This window comes from Ovis aries, chromosome 2 (genome assembly GCF_016772045.2).
Source record: "Ovis aries strain OAR_USU_Benz2616 breed Rambouillet chromosome 2, ARS-UI_Ramb_v3.0, whole genome shotgun sequence".
In the NCBI taxonomy this organism is placed as follows: Eukaryota; Metazoa; Chordata; class Mammalia; order Artiodactyla; family Bovidae; genus Ovis; species Ovis aries.
The window spans coordinates 140,518,045-140,535,143 of NC_056055.1; the positions used below are offsets into that span (position 1 = coordinate 140,518,045).

Sequence of the window (17,099 nt, forward strand, 5' to 3'; positions counted from 1 at the left end):
TAACCCTTTTCTATCAGCCTTGCTCTTATTCTCAGATCTCCAGCCATCTCTGACTCACACTTGACCTTATGCTAAGAGCAATTCTGTTTGTGGGTTGGGATATGTAAGAAGCCACTAACTCAGAAGGTCACTCGCTCAGGATGGAACTCCTTTCTGCCCTGAGGTCCTCTGCCTGGCATAGAGTCCTCTTGTCTACCAACTTGTCTTCCGACCACACTGACTAGCCACCCTGGCTCATGATCCTTTATTCTGCTGTCCTTAACTTGGGTCTGCCTCACTGGTGCTTTACCTGCCTGTCTCTGCTGAGGTCTTCTTTTTAGACTTGATATGTATTCTTCCCCTTCTCCCTGGCCCTGCTTGACCCCTTGTGGGCCTACTGTGGCTGTTGCCACCCAAGACTTGAGGAAAAGGATGTCTGCATCCTAATCTCTGTTGCGCCACCAGAAAACTATCTGACTTCAGGCTAAACTGCTCTGCACTCAGCCTTTTCTCCCTGTGAGAGGGGCTGTTCGGGGTTATTTCTAGAGTCTTTTAGAAAATTCTAGGAACATGGTACATCTTTTTCACCTCTTTTTACCTTCCATCTTCTGACTCTGTTTCAAAGAACTAAGAGAGCAAAATGCCATGATATGCCTGCATCACGGGCTCATCGGCATCGCGCCCGCATCATGGACCCAGTTAGGAAGATAAACCTGTGAAGATGACAGCATTTCCCTTTATTTGCATCACATTGTATAATTAACAGTGTGTAAGATGATGCCTTCAGAATTTCACTCATGCTTGTGAAGCTGTGTTCCCGGCATTTGAAGGAAGCTCCTCCACATAAGCGGCAGGAAAATGACCCTTTTTTCCCTTTAAAGAGCCAAACCACCATCCTTCATCTTTCTTCTTGTATATCGTCACGATGTCGCCTGTGAAAACGCACATACATTTAGTTAGACAAGTGAGTTCCTGCGATTAATACCTTCCCGAGTTTGATCAGTTAAGATAGTTTTTAAGGAGATTCTGCTTTCAAGGAGTTACTAGGTAGCATCACTTTTCTGCAGGTGATTCAGACAAAGCAAAACTTACTGACCACCTCTGCACGAAGCAGGCAGAATGCAGAGAATATTAAAAAGTTAGGTAATGGACGACTGAGTTGTGCCATAAGGTAGTTTGATTAGAAACAAAATCACTTTGGATCCTATGTCCTTGTGCTGCCTGGTTCACTTTGGATAGAACTGATGGGTTGTCACCAAACTCTTCTTGGTGTCTGTGTTTTAAGGGTTCCTCATGTTGGGGGGCACCATAGTTTGGTATGCTGACTGTTAAGATTATGTCTTGGCTACCAGAATTTTCTTTAGATCAAAGCAGCTTCTCTTCACTGTGTGTGCCAGCTTCATAGCCCAAAGTTCCAACCTACAGCTTTGCACAATAATATAACCCGTTGTTCAACAATTTAGATAATTTGAATAAAATATCAATTTGAAGACAATACTCCTTTCAAGTAATGATTGAAGTAAATGGAATTCCTAGGAAACACATGGCTCTTCTCTAATTCTCTATTAAAAAACAAGATAAAAACACTAGTCCCCGTCTTGTGAGAGAGTCCTTTCTCTCTGGCTGCGTCCTGTACGTCAAAGTGGAAACATCCCCTTCCTTCAGGATCCAAGAGCTACTTGATCTTTAGCATCATCACAAAGTCATTTTCAGTTTTTTTTTTTTCTTTCACTTTTCTCCCCAGTAATTTTCTTTCCAAGGCAAAGGAGACTGTCGACCCCCCTTCTATCTTTCCTTGGCCACATCACTATCTTTTCTTGCAATAGATCATTCTCAGTCTAGAAACTCTGTCTAATGTATTCTCTCAGGTCAATAGATTGACACAATCCACTACTAGAATTCAAACACATAATTTATGGACTACCCTGGCCATCCAGTAATTAAGAGTCCACGGTTCCAATATAAGAGGCGCGGGTTTGATCCTTTGTTGGGGAACTAAGATCCTACGTGCCTCAAGGTATGGTCACAAAGTAAAAATGTAAAAAAAAAACAAAAACAAATAATTTAAAATTTTATCTTCAGCTTCCCTAAGACACCAACATGTCATTCCATTTAAAGAACCCACTTGGGATATAATGTATAAGTAGGCTTTGCAACCAACAGAGAACCGAAGACAAACAAGATGATCAATTTAAGGTGTTAACTATATAACTCAAACTCAGGATCCTGGGTTGTAGGTGGCATCTGGGATATGTGTTTTAACTCATATGGAAAGTGGGTAAACTGCATTTCATTTACTCACTGATATAGGTAGTCTTAGGATGGTGTGATGACTAACAAAGTGACTTCTATAACACTTAAAACTTTTAAATTAAAGGCAACATTGGTTTCAGATGAAAGCAGGAGTGGGGTCTACTTTCTATTTCTTTTTTTCTTGTCTTTACTTATTTCTGAGCTACAAGGTAAAGTAACTGCGTGGAGAACTCTGACTGGCAAACTGAAAAGGAAACACCCATGAACCAATAGCAAATATGTGGTGGTGTCCCTGTTGTTTAACTGTTAAATCCATTTTGACTTTCTGTTGATTCTGGGTGCTGTGGCCTGGTCATGGAATGTAAGTTTTCTCCTATGGCACAATTCTTTCTCACTAACATTTTTCATCTCCAGATCTCTGCCTTAGCTTAACATTCGAACGTGGTTGCTAACTGGACATACAAAGATGAGGTGCTATCCTTTTCTCATTTAATAATCTTGAGGTTTTCACAACCCCTTGTTGTTCAGTCACCAAATTGTGTCTGACTCTTTGTGACCCTATGGACGGCAGCCTGCCAGGCTGCTCTGACCCTCACTATCTCCCGGAGTTTGCCCAAGTTCACGTCCAATGAATCGGTGATGCCATCCAACCATCTCATCCTCTGTCGCTCTCTTATCCATCTGTCTTCAATCTTTCCCAGCATCAGGGTCTTTTCCAAAGAGTCAGCTGTTCGCATCAAGTGGTCAAAGTATTGAAGCTTCAGCTTTAGCATCAGTCCTTCCCAAGAGTATTCAGGGTTGATTTCCTTTAAGATTGACTGGTTTGATCTCCTTGCTCTCCAAGCGACTCTCAAGAGTTCTCCAGCGCCACAATTTGAAAGCATCAATTCTTTGGTTCTCTGCCTTCTATATTGTCCAGCTCTCATATCCATACATGATTACTGGGAAGACCATAACCTTGACTACATGGAGCACTGCTGGAAAAGTGATGTCTTTGCTTTTTAACACACCGTCTAGCTTTCCTGCCAAGAAGCAAGTGTCTTCTAATTTCATGGCTGCAGTCACCATTTGCAGTGATCTTAGAGCTCAGGAAGAGGGAATCTGTCACCGCTTCCACCTTTCCCCCTTCTATTGGCCATAAAGTGATGGGACTGAAGGCCACGATCTTAGTTTTTTTTGCTATTGAGTTTTAAGCCAGCTTTTTCACTCTCTTCCTTCACCCTCATCAAGTGGCTCTTTAGTTCCTCTTTGATTTGTGCCATTAGAGTGTTATCATCTGCATATCTGAGGTTGTCCTTACATACCTTCCGATGTTAAACAAAAATCTGTGACATGGAGAAGGGGATCTGATTCCTTTGATTAGTTGTAAAACCCCTTTTTGAGAGAGAAATAGGAGAAATATTAAGCTGAGAGTCCTCTGACCCAGGTTCTAGAACTGGCATTTAGCTTAAGCCATTGAGAGGAAGTGACATCACACTCCAGTATGTGTAGCTTCTAAAAAGGAAAAAGGTGGGGCTGCGCCTCTGATAACTGTCCATTACTGATATTCTACCCCAACTGAGTACTGTGATTAACAGTGTGACTGGATTTCCAAGTTCAAATCCTGAGCCTCGACTGCTAGTGACTTTAACCGAAGTACTTCACATTTCTACGTCTCAGTCTCCTCACTCATAAAACAGGCATAAATAATACCTACCTCAAAAGGTTTTTGTGAATATTAAATTGGACAGTGTGTTTGCAGGAATGTCTGGCACCTGGTAAATACCGCATAGATATCAGCTGTTTTTATTATGTGAGCTTTCTTTTTGGTGTGCTTATCTATCTTCTAAGAAGGGTGATTATAAACCTGAACTGATTTAACAGGGTACTAACTTTAAAAGCTAAGACAAAGGTTATAGTCAAGTTAAAGATTTCACGTGAGAAGGCAAGTCAACTATTTGAGAATGATTCTTACCTTTTTCCAAGTCCAATTCATCATCTTGCCTGGCTTGAAAAGAATATAAGGCCTTGCAAAGACCATTGCCGAGCTGGGTTACACCGGAGGCTGCAAGTTGGATCAAGTTTTAGTGACTAATGCTGGGTCAGTAGGCAAGATGTACACAGTGAGAAAGTGGTCTTGTTTTCACCACATCGTGCAGAGCTTGAATATGTTGAAATCTCCCCCAAAGGAAAGTTTATCATTGTACATAATACTCATTCTTTGATTCAGTAACCATTTCTGATGTAGGTACTATGAGAATGAACTATGTATATTATATACTCCAAAGCTATAATATAGAAAATAAGTCTAGAGACAAAAATTATTGTAGTAGTAATAATAATGATGACAGTTTTAAATTGTTTTCCATGTGAATTTCATATCAGCCAATCTGTGTTGACCGATGTTGTATTTGTGTCTTGGAAAACCCACACTTGTTTTTCCCATCAGGAATATATTGGAGCAGGAGCTTCCTACCATTATCCCCAGGTACTTAGGGAACTGTTTCTCAAACTATGCAACCATGGGTCTTTAATGTACAGGTGGACTACAGTGGCCTGGGTTTGACTGAAACTCATTTTTGCCAAGTTCTAATCAAGAACCTAGAGAGTCGAGGTTGTGGTAATACTATAGTTGAAAAATAATGGGTAATGAAACGTGCTTGTGTGGATGTGTGTGTGTATGGCTGGGGGGTTGAAAGGTAAAAGGCAGTGGGGGTAGATGGACAAATGACCAAAGTCAAGTGACTGAACAAAGCCAGTAGGCTTTGGGATCGCGATGTTTCTCATGCAGAGGACAGGGTTTCTTTGGCAGTTTGGAGGAGGCTGTGGAGACAGGGCTGCAGAGCTCCTCACCATGTTTCCAGGGTGAGCGTGTGGACAACAAATTGAGGCTGTCTGAATAACATGGATGCTGGGGACTGGGGGTACCTTCCCTAAAACATTAGCGAATTCTTCCCCCCCTCCCCCACCTGCATTCTTCTTGAGTCCATCCCATCTTTTGGATGACATTTGCACAGAAAGCTACACATTCTAATAAATTAATCAGTCCTGATTGAAATGTTAATTTCCTTGAGCCAATTTATATCAATGTGGTTCTGAAAATAAAATATAATTTTGGCAATGTGCTTTACTGATAGGACCCAGCCTCGAATTATTCTGGTCATGAGATTACCTGTAGACGAAGGACTTGGAATTCTCTGCCCATCAGAAGATGCCCTGTTCACAATATTCTCTAATCTCTTCGTCAGTACAGGCCGAGATATTCTCACAGAACTATGTGTCTGCTGCTGTTTGAATAGGTGGGAAAAGACATTTTTAACAGCGCTGTCAACAGAAGTATTTGAGAAAAGTAACTCTTCTGCAACTGTTTTCCTCCGGAAACTGTTTTTTAATTATTGGGTGAAGGATATAAAGAAATCATTCAATACATTTCTAAATCCTACTATAGTGAGGTTTTGTTACTGAAACTGTAATATTTTCAGAATTCAGTTCAGTTCAGCCGCTCAGTCGTGTCCTACTCTTTGCGACCCCATGAATTGCAGCACGCCAGGCCTCCCTGTCCATCATGAACTCCCAGAGTTCACTCAGACTCACGTCCATTGAGTCAGTGATGCCATCCAGCCATCTCATCCTCTGTCGTCCCCTCTCCTCCTGCCCCCAATCCTTCCCAGCATCAGAGTCTTTTCCAATGAGTCAACTCTTTGCAAGAGGTGGCCAAAGTGCTGGAGTTTCAGCTTCAGCATCAGTCCTTCCAAAGAACACCCAGGACTGATCTCCTTTAGAATTAGATATTACTATATTTTATAGCCTGTGTTTGCAATTCTGACCTGCAGCCTTAAGCCAAGTAATATTTACACCATTCCTTCTATAAATTCAACTTTAATTGGTTTTGATGCAAGTGAAATAATCATGACTTTGTAAATGACTGAGGCCCTTGTAGAGCTCAAGTCTCAGAAAGACAACTGTCCCTTCATCACAAGGTAGTTACAGCTCCCTCTTCTGGTAGCAAATGGAAAACAGCTAACCGTGTATACTCACATGCTCATCAATGCCTAGAGTGAAACACTGGGAAAGCATTAATACATGTGTGTGAACCTTTTAATTGTGCTCACACATTATCAACATCATGTACTATGTTAAATGGATGAGACTACTGCTTATCACAAAATCTTACAATTTAGGTCTGTAATAGAAATTTTACTATAAGAGCATGTTCAAAGGATAAACTTAGAAAATGAGAAGGAAGAAGGAACCCAAAGTATTTTTAACTCATTAATTTACCTGTGAATACAAAGAGTTTGTTCATTTGTGTTTAGTCTTTGTTACTGTGCTCAAAAAATAATTAAATTTATCTTAAAATTGTGCAATTGGAGATTTGAGCATATGGCATATATAATTCATAACAGCTTTTTTGCCCTGATGCTGCTTTGAGTCACTCTACCCAACGAGGCCAGTCAAGGAATTATAACCAGCCTCTTAAATGTTTACCTTTTCTTTCCACTTGAAGATGGAGTTACTACAGGGATGGTTGGGTTGAGGTCTTTGCTCAAGTTCTGCTAACACGGATGAGAGTTTATAGGAGTTTGCTTGCAGAAGGTCTAGTTTCAAGCTATTCTGTGGAAACAGCATTTGACCACATGAGTAAATTTCTAGAGAAGGAGGCACAACTCACTGTGGCTGGATAAAGGGACATCAGGATAACTTCCAAGATGACAAAGAGGTTCAGAAAAGTACACATTCAACTCATGTGCAATTCATTTGCAGAAAATGCTAAAGAGAGAAAAATAATAGGCCCTTTAAGAAGTCTAAAGAAAGCCTTAGTTGTTGAGTGTGTCTTATTCTGGAACCTTGTAAAAAAGGTAAACCAGAAAGCTTGATAGGTATATTACTCATCATTTTGTGACAAAGAAGAGTTTTACTTAACTTTCTGCTGAGGAATGGGGAAAGAGAATAGTAAGTGCTGATTCCAGAAGGCAGGCTTTCAGGGGGCTTTGAAGAAAGGCAATGGAGCCATGGGCACTTAACATAAAGAAGAGAATAGACTCTTGTCATCAGAATCAAACTAAAATGATGTGTGGCAGGGTTTTTGTTGGTGGTGTTATTATTTCTTGAAGAGGTGAGGTCTTATATTACCTGGAAAGTTTGCAGTAACACTTCTGAAAACTAGAAACAATATTCTGGGCTATTTGAATATAAAAATAAAGAGTGAAACTAAAGCTATTAGTCTCTCCGTTTTCAATTTGACCTTGAACTAAAACTTTATATTGACTTCTCTGGCAAGTTGTGGTCAGTCAAGGTAAATCAAAGCACAGAATCTAAATACTGGAAAGAGTCTGCTTATCCAACATTCTCCTCACCATTGCCTCTCCCTTCTCCACATCTCCAGACTGGGGATTCCTTTTTTTTTTTTTTTCTTTCTACTTTTTGGCTGTGCCACTCGGAAATCCAGGATCTTGATTCCCCGACCAGGGATCAAACCTGTGCCACCTGCAGTGGAAGCGAGGTGTCTGAACCACTGGACTGCCAGGGAAGTCTGCAGCCTGGGATTCATAATCCTAACATCCCTATCAGGGGACCACAGCCATGGACCGAACACCTCCAGTAGTCCTTGGAACCATTCACTGCACAGCGGGCAGGTGCACCTAAGGTGCAATCCACAGCTCCTCCGTGGCTTCTAGCCTTAGATCCAGTCTGCACTTGGGAACATCAAGAGCAAGTCTCTCTGTTCTGTGGTGTGTTCCTTCTGGTATCCAAAGACAATATCTGCCCCATACACTTTCAGTTTCTGCAACAATTTCTCAGAGAATATGGCTTGCCAACATTCTTGTTTCAAATATGGCGCTGGACCAAGAGCCAATGAAATAGGAAATAGAGATTCCCCTGCAAGAAACCTCCCCTGCCTAAGACAAAATCAATCTACCACCATTACTGGTAATAGTTTCCCTCCCCCAGATGTGGGGGTGTATAATTTCTGACACAGATATTTGGCATCCACTATTTGAAGACCCTTTTTGCTTCATCACTAGATCCTAAACACTATAAATTCAGGGGTTAGATCATCTCCCATCTTGCATCCTCCATTGTGTGAATCAGGCCAGTTGTGTGCCCGGAAGATCCTAATACATATTCTATATTAATGACAAAACGCTATGCAAGAACCCAAAGAAATAAACTTATAAATTAATGCCATCATAAAATGCTTCATATGATTTCCTTTTGGTAAATATCATTTACACTGAATTAGTTAACCAAACATTTTATGTTGTCACAGAAAATGTCTTTCAGTCTGTTTTATAATTTTATAAAAATGGTAGCCATATGTCACTGCAAGGATATTAGACCTCTGTTCCCAAGTGAACAGAATTCAGGCCTGTCTTTTCACAAAAAGTGTCAGGTTTATTCCTGAAACAGCACCTGCACTAAAGGAAGCTGCTGCTAAAAAACAGATAAACAATACCTGGCTGCGTCTGTCTATTTTTACCAAAGGACTATTGAAATCGTTCTTCGGACAGAATTTATTAGGTATGTACTTTTTACGAGAGTGTTAGATAGGCTACGTGCAAGGAAAGGAAAACTGGCCCAGCTTCCTGGATCCTTCAAAACATTGCTAAAAATTTAATCTCTTCCTGAATTCTTCTCAAATTAACCCCAATCAGCTTTCCTTCCAATCATAACAAATTGTGTACCTTGCCACACACAGGTCACAGTATTTGTTTTTATTCCTGTATAAAATTCATGGGCCTTTGCTAACCTTTTTATAATGTGGGCTCCTCTGAAGAGGTCACACTGCCCATCAATTGCAACAAATGTCTGGGTGCTGCTGCAGTCCAGCCTTTCGGCAAAAAGTGCCGCTCCCTACCTCCGCTGACGGCACCTCCTCTCCCCTCACAATGACCTTGGCCTCTGAGGTTTTTCTCCTTGTTTCCCTGGAAGCTCTCACACCCTAAACAGCCATCTCCCTTTCCCCTACATCCACATCTCTCCTTTCCCCTAGTATTCTCAGAAGACCCTGATGTTGGCTCAGGGATAAATGGAAAACGGCATCTCTATAATACTTACCAGGATTTCAGCTCTCCTCTGTGCACTGTGCTAGCATTTTCTAAATACTGTTTCAACCTCACAAAACCCCTTTGAGCTAAGTACCAACATCCCCCCTTCCAAGATGAGAAAACTGAACCTGTCCCAGGTCCCTGTAACTGGCCGAGGTAGATCCGGATGCAGGCCTTTCTGAAAGCAGACCCTGCGTTTGTGTTTCAGTCACATCTGTTAACTGAGATAGCACACATGATTTCCAGACCTTGACAGTGATTCTATGCTGGGAGCGGGGGAGGGATTTTATTTTAGGCACATTTCCACCCCTTGCCCTGGGAGGACACTAAAGCAAACATCTCTAAGTAGCTGGATTTTTCCAGATTCCTCAAACCACTTGTCAAGGAGCTGACCATACAAGCTCTCTGACTAGACTGTTCTGTGTCATGAGAAAGGAAAGGCAAACAGAGGTCAAATGGGCCAGAACACAGGCGTTCCCCAAATAGCTCCTTCAGCATTAAATCTACCAAACTGCACTCTGCAAATATTTACCTCGTCCATTAAGGCTGCTGTGCTTTTTTCGCTCTCTGAGTCTGAGAAGGAGGAGTGGCTGGAGTAGGCTCTCAGCATTCGTTCCAAGCCTGCAAGTGAAATCATACTGCCAGTCACCACTGGTCAGTCCTGGAGGGGCAGGGGTTAAAGGTGGTTACACTCAGAGGGAGCCAGAGCCCAGAACCGATTCCTGGAGCATTTCCCGAATGGCTGGAGCTGCTTGTGTATGTAGTTGTTGCTAAATTTTACTGAATGGGTGACCTGTACCTTCATTTAATGACATTAGAGAAATACTGGTGCTTAAGGAGTCTTGATTGTTGTTCAAGATGAAAGACTCAGGATGAGCTTTGAATCCTTCTTGTAGATCCATTCTGTGGCAGTTCCCTAACATTTTACCATGATCTTAAGCTCTCCTCTGCTGGTGTTTACATTTCTAAACATTTTGCTCTCTTGGATTTCCTATCAAGTATTACAATGCAATAGTGTTCTCGGGTCCACAAAAAACAAGCTCCACATATCAGAATCCCACGTATGAGATTGTTTTCATTATCTGTGGCACTTATGAGCTTCTTCATGTTCTAACATACCTAACCTCTAAGCATAGGATTTAATTTGAACGCTTTTCACATCATTCAGCAAGTTGCTTTATTTTTTTTTTTAGTTTTTATTTTTAAATTTTAAAATCTTTAATTCTTACATGCATTCCCAAACATGAACCCCCTCCCACCTCCCTCCCCCATAACATCTTTCTGGTCATCCCCATGCACCAGCCCCAAGCATGCTGCATCCTGCGTCAGACATAGACTGGCGATTCAATTCACATGATAGTATACATGTTAGAATGTCATTCTCCCAAATCATCCCACCCTCTCCCTCTCCCTCTGAGTCCAAAAGTCCGTTATACACATCTGTGTCTCTTTCCCTGTCTTGCATACAGGGTCGTCATTGCCATCTTCCTAAATTCCATATATATGTGTTAGTATACTGTATTGGTGTTTTTCTTTCTGGCTTACTTCACTCTGTATAATCGGCTCCAGTTTCATCCATCTCATCAGAACTGATTCAAATGAATTCTTTTAACGGCTGAGTAATATTCCATTGTGTATATGTACCACAGCTTTCTTATCCATTCATCTGCTGATGGACATCTAGGTTGTTTCCATGTCCTGGCTATTATAAACAGTGCTGCGATGAACATTGGGGTACATGTCTCTTTCAATTCTGGTTTCTCGGTGTATGCCCAGCAGTGGGATTGCTGGGTCATAAGGTAGTTCTATTTGCAATTTTTAAGGAATCTCCACTGTTCTCCATAGTGGCTGTACTAGTTTGCATTCCCACCAACAGTGTAGGAGGGTTCCTTTCTCCACCCTCCAGCATTTATTGCTTGCAGATTTTTGGATCGCAGCCATTCTGACTGGTGTGAAGTGGTACCTCATTGTGGTTTTGATTTGCATTTCTCTAATAATGAGTGATGTTGAGCATCTTTTCATGTGTTTGTTAGCCATCCGTATGTCTTCTATGGAGAAATGTCTATTTAGTTCTTTGGCCCATTTTTGATTGGGTCGTTTATTTTCTGGAGTTGAGCTGCATAAGTTGTTTGTATATTTTTGAGATTAGTTGTTTGTCAGTTGCTTCATTTGCTATTATTTTCTCCCATTCAGAAGGCTGTCTTTTCACCTTGCTTATAGTTTCCTTTGTTGTGCAGAAGCTTTTAATTTTAATTAGATCCCATTTGTTTATTTTTGCTTTTATTTCCAGCATTCTGGGAGGTGAATCAACTTGCCTGACTTCAGGCTCTACTACAAAGCCACAGTCATCAAGACAGTATGGTACTGGCACAAAGACAGACATATAGATCAATGGAACAAAATAGAAAGCCCAGAGATAAATCCACACATATGGACACCTTATCTTTGACAAAGGAGGCAAGAATATACAATGGAGTAAAGACAATCTCTTTAACAAGTGGTGCTCGGAAAACTGGGCAACCACTTGTAAAAGAATGAAACTAGATCACTTTCTAACACCGCACACAAAAATAAACTCAAAATGGATTAAAGATCTAAATGTAAGATCAGAAACTATAAAACTCCTAGAGGAGAACATAGGCAAAACACTCTCAGACATAAATCACAGCAAGTTGCTTTAAAAACAAGCAAGTGGTGATCATTCTGTAAAGTACAGAAATATTGAATCATTAAGTTGTGCACCTAGAACTAAGATAGTGCTGTACATCCATAATACTTCAGTACAAAATAAATTAATTAAAAAAATCTTAAATCACCTATTAACACCCCTCCAATGGAATAATATAAACTAATATGGGAAAAATAAATAAATGGAAGCCTTGTACATAGGAGGTTTTTGTTGTCTAGTTGCTAAGTCCTGTCTGACTCTTTGCGACCCAAGGGACTGTAGCCCACTAGGCTCCTCTGTCCTTGGGCTTTCCTAGGCAAGAATACTGGCCTGGGTTGCCATTTCCTTCTCCAGGGGATCTTCCCAACCCTGGGATCGAACCTGGGTCTCCTGCATTGGCAGGCAGGTTCTTTACGACTAGCGCCACCTGGGAAGTAAACCACCTAGGAGGTTTACTATGTTTTAATCCAAACTAATTGTCCTTCATGTCAGCCAATTTCAGGAACAGAGTAAAATGTTACATTTCTAGAAACGGTGGTATAGTACTTATAAAAATCTCACAGATGGACCAAAATGTCATGTTTAATTTTTGTTTGCTCTCTCCTTTGAGCGAAAATTTTTCTTTATTCACACAAATTAGGTCTGACATTTGGTCCTTTAAATGAGATGATCCCTGCACCAGTCAGCAAAAGCAGAAACACCCCAACTCTGAATGAAACCTCAGGATAGAATACTTTCCCTCACCAGGCCAATCAAAGAGATAGTTACATACCTTCTTGGTCTCGCGAGACTTTTTCAATATCTTTCTGCAGTCTCAACAGTTTTGATTTTATTGAAGATGTCTGTCGCTCTTTACTCATTGCATTTTTAGGATCTTCTTCCTTTAGGAAAAAAGAAGGAAGTTTAACAATTTCAGTGGAAAAAAGGAAGAGTTGCTACTCCTAGTTGCACTGAGACTTTCACTGCTACATTCTAAGTTAACTTAATGGAAGGGGAAAAAAATAATAAAGCCAGGATAATCTTTGGTTTTCCACAGATAGTTTTACTTTTCTAGACCTGCTTAATAAGAAGACATCTTGCTCACAACTGGTAAGTATATAGCCAAGAACTTACTTTAACAGAAAAAATCACCCTTGGAAAGTGAATGTTACTATAGCTATTTCATAGACGTGCATGGCTCACCAAGGTCAGGGGCACGAGAGCTTTAAGAAGACTAGCTGATTTAACCAGGACCTTTCAGTTGAGGGGAAGGAGGGCAGAAGTTACTCCTTACAGGAGAAATGGCACAAGCAAAGGATAGAGGGAGGATTTGTGTGAAATAAAAAATAAACATACCAGTTGCTTGAGCAAATACAGTCAGAGAAAAAAATTATCTAAGTAGTTTAGGTCAGATTTGAGGGCTGAAGTAGAAATTTTATCCTGTAGATTGAGAACTATTAATTATGTGAGAGCTTTCATAAGCATTATTTCCCGAACTGAAAGAATAAAGATGTTAGGACACAGTGTAAATGCCTAGCAACAAGTCAAAGAGCAAATGTCCTATAGTGATATGCAACTTAAAATGATTAAAACCTTTGTGTGCAAAAACAAAAAGGTGTTAGGTCTGGTGGGGGGGTGGTGGCTGATCATGAATGCAGTAGAGACAGAAATCTTGGAGAAAGAGGGAAAACTGATGACTGAGGATGGAAGTGGAGGAGTCAGGACTTATCTGAAAAGGAAGGAGAAAGACTGGGACCCTAAATATTGGTGGAGAGAATAGCTTTAGAAAGATTGTCCTGAAGAAAGGGAAGCGTGACAATTTAGAGCAAAGAGAATACTGTAATAGCCTTTATAAAAATATAATGAGATTAAAATATTTAATCTATATGCTGTGTTCAGTTCAGTTCAGTCACTCAGTCGTGTCCAACTCTCTGCGACCCCATGAACTGCAGCACGCCAGGCCTCGCTGTCCATCACCAACTCCCAGAGTCCACCCAAACCCATGTCCACTGTGTCAGTGATGCCATCCAACCATCTCATCCACTGTCGCCCCCTTCTCCTCCTGCCCTCAATCTTTCCCAGCATCAGGGTCTTTTCAAATGAGTCAGCTCTTCGCATCAGGTGGCCAAAGTTTTGGAATTTCAGCTTCAACATCAGTCCTTCCAATGAACACCCAGGATCTTCTTTAGGATGGACTGGTTGGATCTCCTTGCAGTCCAAGGGACTCTCAAGAGTCTTCTCCAACACCACAGTTCAAAAACATCAATTCTTCGGCACTCAGCTTTCTTCACAGTCCAACTTTCACATCCATACATGACCACAGGAAGAACCATAGCCTTGACTAGACGGACTTTTGTTGGCCAAGTAATGTCTCTGCTTTTGAATATGCTATCTAGGTTGGTCATAACTTTGCTTCCAAGGAGTAAGCATCTTTTAATTTCATGGCTGCAAACACCATCTGCAGTGATTTTGGAGCCCAAAAAAATAAAGTCTGACACTGTTACCACTGTTTCCCCATCTATTTCCCATGAAGTGATGAGACCAGATGCCATGATCTTAGTTTTCTGAATGTTGAGCTTTCAGCGAACTTTTTCACTCTCCTCTTTCACTTTCATCAAGAGGCTTTTTAGTTCCTCTTCACTGTCTTACCCTAGTCCATGTGAATTTTGCAGCACTCGATAAAACCCAGTCTACACTTACTGCTAACATCTATAAAGTTATAAAGTTAGATTTTGGAGGTGTTTTGCTTTAAGAACATTATTGCTGTTGTCCAGTCACTGTCGTGTCTGACTTTTTTCTTTCTTATGGACTGCAGGACACCAGGCCTCCCTGTCCCTCATTGTCTCCCAGAGTTTGCCCAAGTTCATGTCCATTGAATCAGTGATCCAACCATCTTATTCTCCCCCTCCTCTCCTCCTGCCCTCAAAATTTCCCAGCAGGGAAAGATTCAGGGTCTTTTCCAATGAGTTGGCTCTTTACATCAGATGGGCAAAGTATTGGAGCCTCAGCTTCGGCATCAGTCTTTCCAATGAATATTCAGGGTTGATTTCCTTTAGGATTGACTGGTTTGATCTCTTTGTAGTCCAAGGGACTCAAGAGTCTTCTCTAGCATAATTGAAAAGCATCAGGAATATTAAGGATATTAGGACAAGCTTATTCTCCCAGTTGGAGAATCAGTCCATTCTCTTAGAAAACATACATAGTCATTAGTTCTGGTGCAATTAAATGACCTAAAAACCAAAATTTCCCATGGGCACATCAATTAAAGATAAACCATTATGGCTGCTTCTTTATGTTTCAAAAGGACCTTAGTCAAATTGTCAAGGAGAATGACCCTAATTTTATTGACAGGTTCGCTTACAGAGGTATTTTCACAAGAAAGTAACAGATGTGTTTTATTGTACATTGTCTCATCTCGGGGATCACTTACACTATTTGGAAGAAAAAAAGTACTTTCCCCATATAATCAAATCTTCCTTCCCACTTTCATCTCTATCTTTGTTTCTGCTTTGAACAGACATTGCTATTGCTAATTTACTTTGTCTTTCATAGGAAGCTCAGATCAATACTCTGTAATAACCTAAATGGGAAAGGAATTTGAAAAAGAATAGATACATGTATTTGTATGACTAAGTCACTTTGCTGTACACCTGAAACCAACACAACATTGTTAATCAATTATGCTCCAGTGAAAATTAATGTTTTTAATTAAAAAAATTAAATATTTGCTTCAAAAATGAAAAGATTCAGTCTAAGATCCTCTTTGACTTTCTTCCCTGGCAGAGAATACTGAAGACATATTTTCATCACCCCATCTGTAAACCACAGTTTTTAAACTCAGGCAGACTATAAAAAGTCAATGTTTTAATTTACAAAACAATGTTTCTTTTACAATTGCTCTCAATTAAAAAAAAAAAAAAAGGAATCCCTCATTATGAGACTAAGGTTCCCCACGAATGAAACCTCCTTCCATCCATACTTACAAAGTAGTCAGTTAATAGGAACTCGGATTTATTTTCTGTAGATGAGACTGTGGTTTCTTCCATGAGAGCCTGGATATCTTTTTCGACGTCTATCTTGCTGATGGCACAGTGAATCTGCGTGTGGCACTGCAAGGCCAAGGAAAGCAGAACAAGGTTGCAGAAGACACGTTTCCTGCCAGTTCTTACCACGCACACCAGAGACGGCAAATTCTCTACTACTCACTGTGGTCAAGGTTTGGCCAAAAACAGAAATATGTTGGGAGTACTGGTTTAAGTTATTACACAAGAGTTGAATTCTTTCCTTCTCTAGCTCCAGGATGCTCTGAAAGGGTAAAAAATGAAATTACATCAGCCCTCTGTTATATTTACAAAACTAAAGGCGCCCACCAAGCACTAACACACTGAAGAAAGTCTGAGTGAGCTGTCCTGTTTGTGCCCCTTGATCCAAACTGCAGAGGGGGCAGGTTCCCAGGACAGGAATGGATTTGGTGTCTGTCTATTTATCCTCCATTAGGATTAATTTCAGCTTCCCTGGTGGCTCAGGGGTAAAGAATCCACAGCAATGCAAGAGATGCAGGAGATGTGGGTTTGATTCCTGGGTCGGGAAGATCCCCTGGAGGAGGGCATGGCAACCCACTCCAGTATTCTTGCCTGGAGAATCCCATGGACAGAGGAGCCTGGTGGGCTACAGTCCACAGGGTTGCAAAGAGTTGGACATGACTGAGCACGCACACATGCAGGAGTTTCACTCTCATACTTTCACCGTCTTTTCTAGGCCAAAAGGCACACAGGTGGTGGCCATAGGTTACCTGATGTTCACAAAGAAGGGGGAGAAAGGAATCATTTGAAATCATTTGTGCATTCCAGAAAAAGAATGAAGCCCAGTAAAAGCCCTTCTGTATTTAGGAACTGCAGTCAGACACTAAATATTTCTAGAATTGTTTGCAACGCATACAAGGCATTCTGTTAGTCTTTGCAGGGACAACGATGATGAGATGCAAATTCTCTTCTTAACGAAGCTTGTGTGATGAGACCAGAACCTTAAAGTCTGACCAAGTCGTTTTCCTGGCCTGGGGGTTCAGAGACTACTCTTTGAAGGTGGGGATACAGCCTTCTCATTTTGTGTGGGATGAAAAAATTCCACTCTTGGAGTTTTAGTTGGCTTGTTTCTTTAACTGGGAAAAATCAATGAAATTGGGCAGGTCACAT

The 17,099-nt window shown here is 40.9% G+C and overlaps 1 protein-coding gene across 2 annotated transcripts in view; it reads right to left on the bottom strand.

Annotated features, from left to right (window-relative positions):
• Window positions 1-695: 695 nt before the first annotated feature.
• The window catches only part of NOSTRIN (nitric oxide synthase trafficking), a 65,952-nt gene continuing 49,548 nt past the window's right edge, over window positions 696-17,099 (bottom strand). Inside the window, exons 9-16 of one of the 2 annotated variants that reach the window (XM_004004626.6) lie at window positions 16,114-16,212; window positions 15,891-16,016; window positions 12,701-12,809; window positions 9,793-9,881; window positions 6,700-6,825; window positions 5,384-5,495; window positions 4,187-4,276; window positions 696-911 (exon numbers count right to left, since the gene is read on the bottom strand). In XM_004004626.6, coding sequence (XP_004004675.2) covers window positions 775-911; window positions 4,187-4,276; window positions 5,384-5,495; window positions 6,700-6,825; window positions 9,793-9,881; window positions 12,701-12,809; window positions 15,891-16,016; window positions 16,114-16,212 — 888 coding nt within the window. In that variant the 3' untranslated portion in view covers window positions 696-774. Of the gene's footprint in view, window positions 912-4,186; window positions 4,277-5,383; window positions 5,499-6,699; window positions 6,826-9,792; window positions 9,882-12,700; window positions 12,810-15,890; window positions 16,017-16,113; window positions 16,213-17,099 lie in introns of both variants that reach the window. The other variant, XM_012134786.5, reaches the window with a different exon arrangement.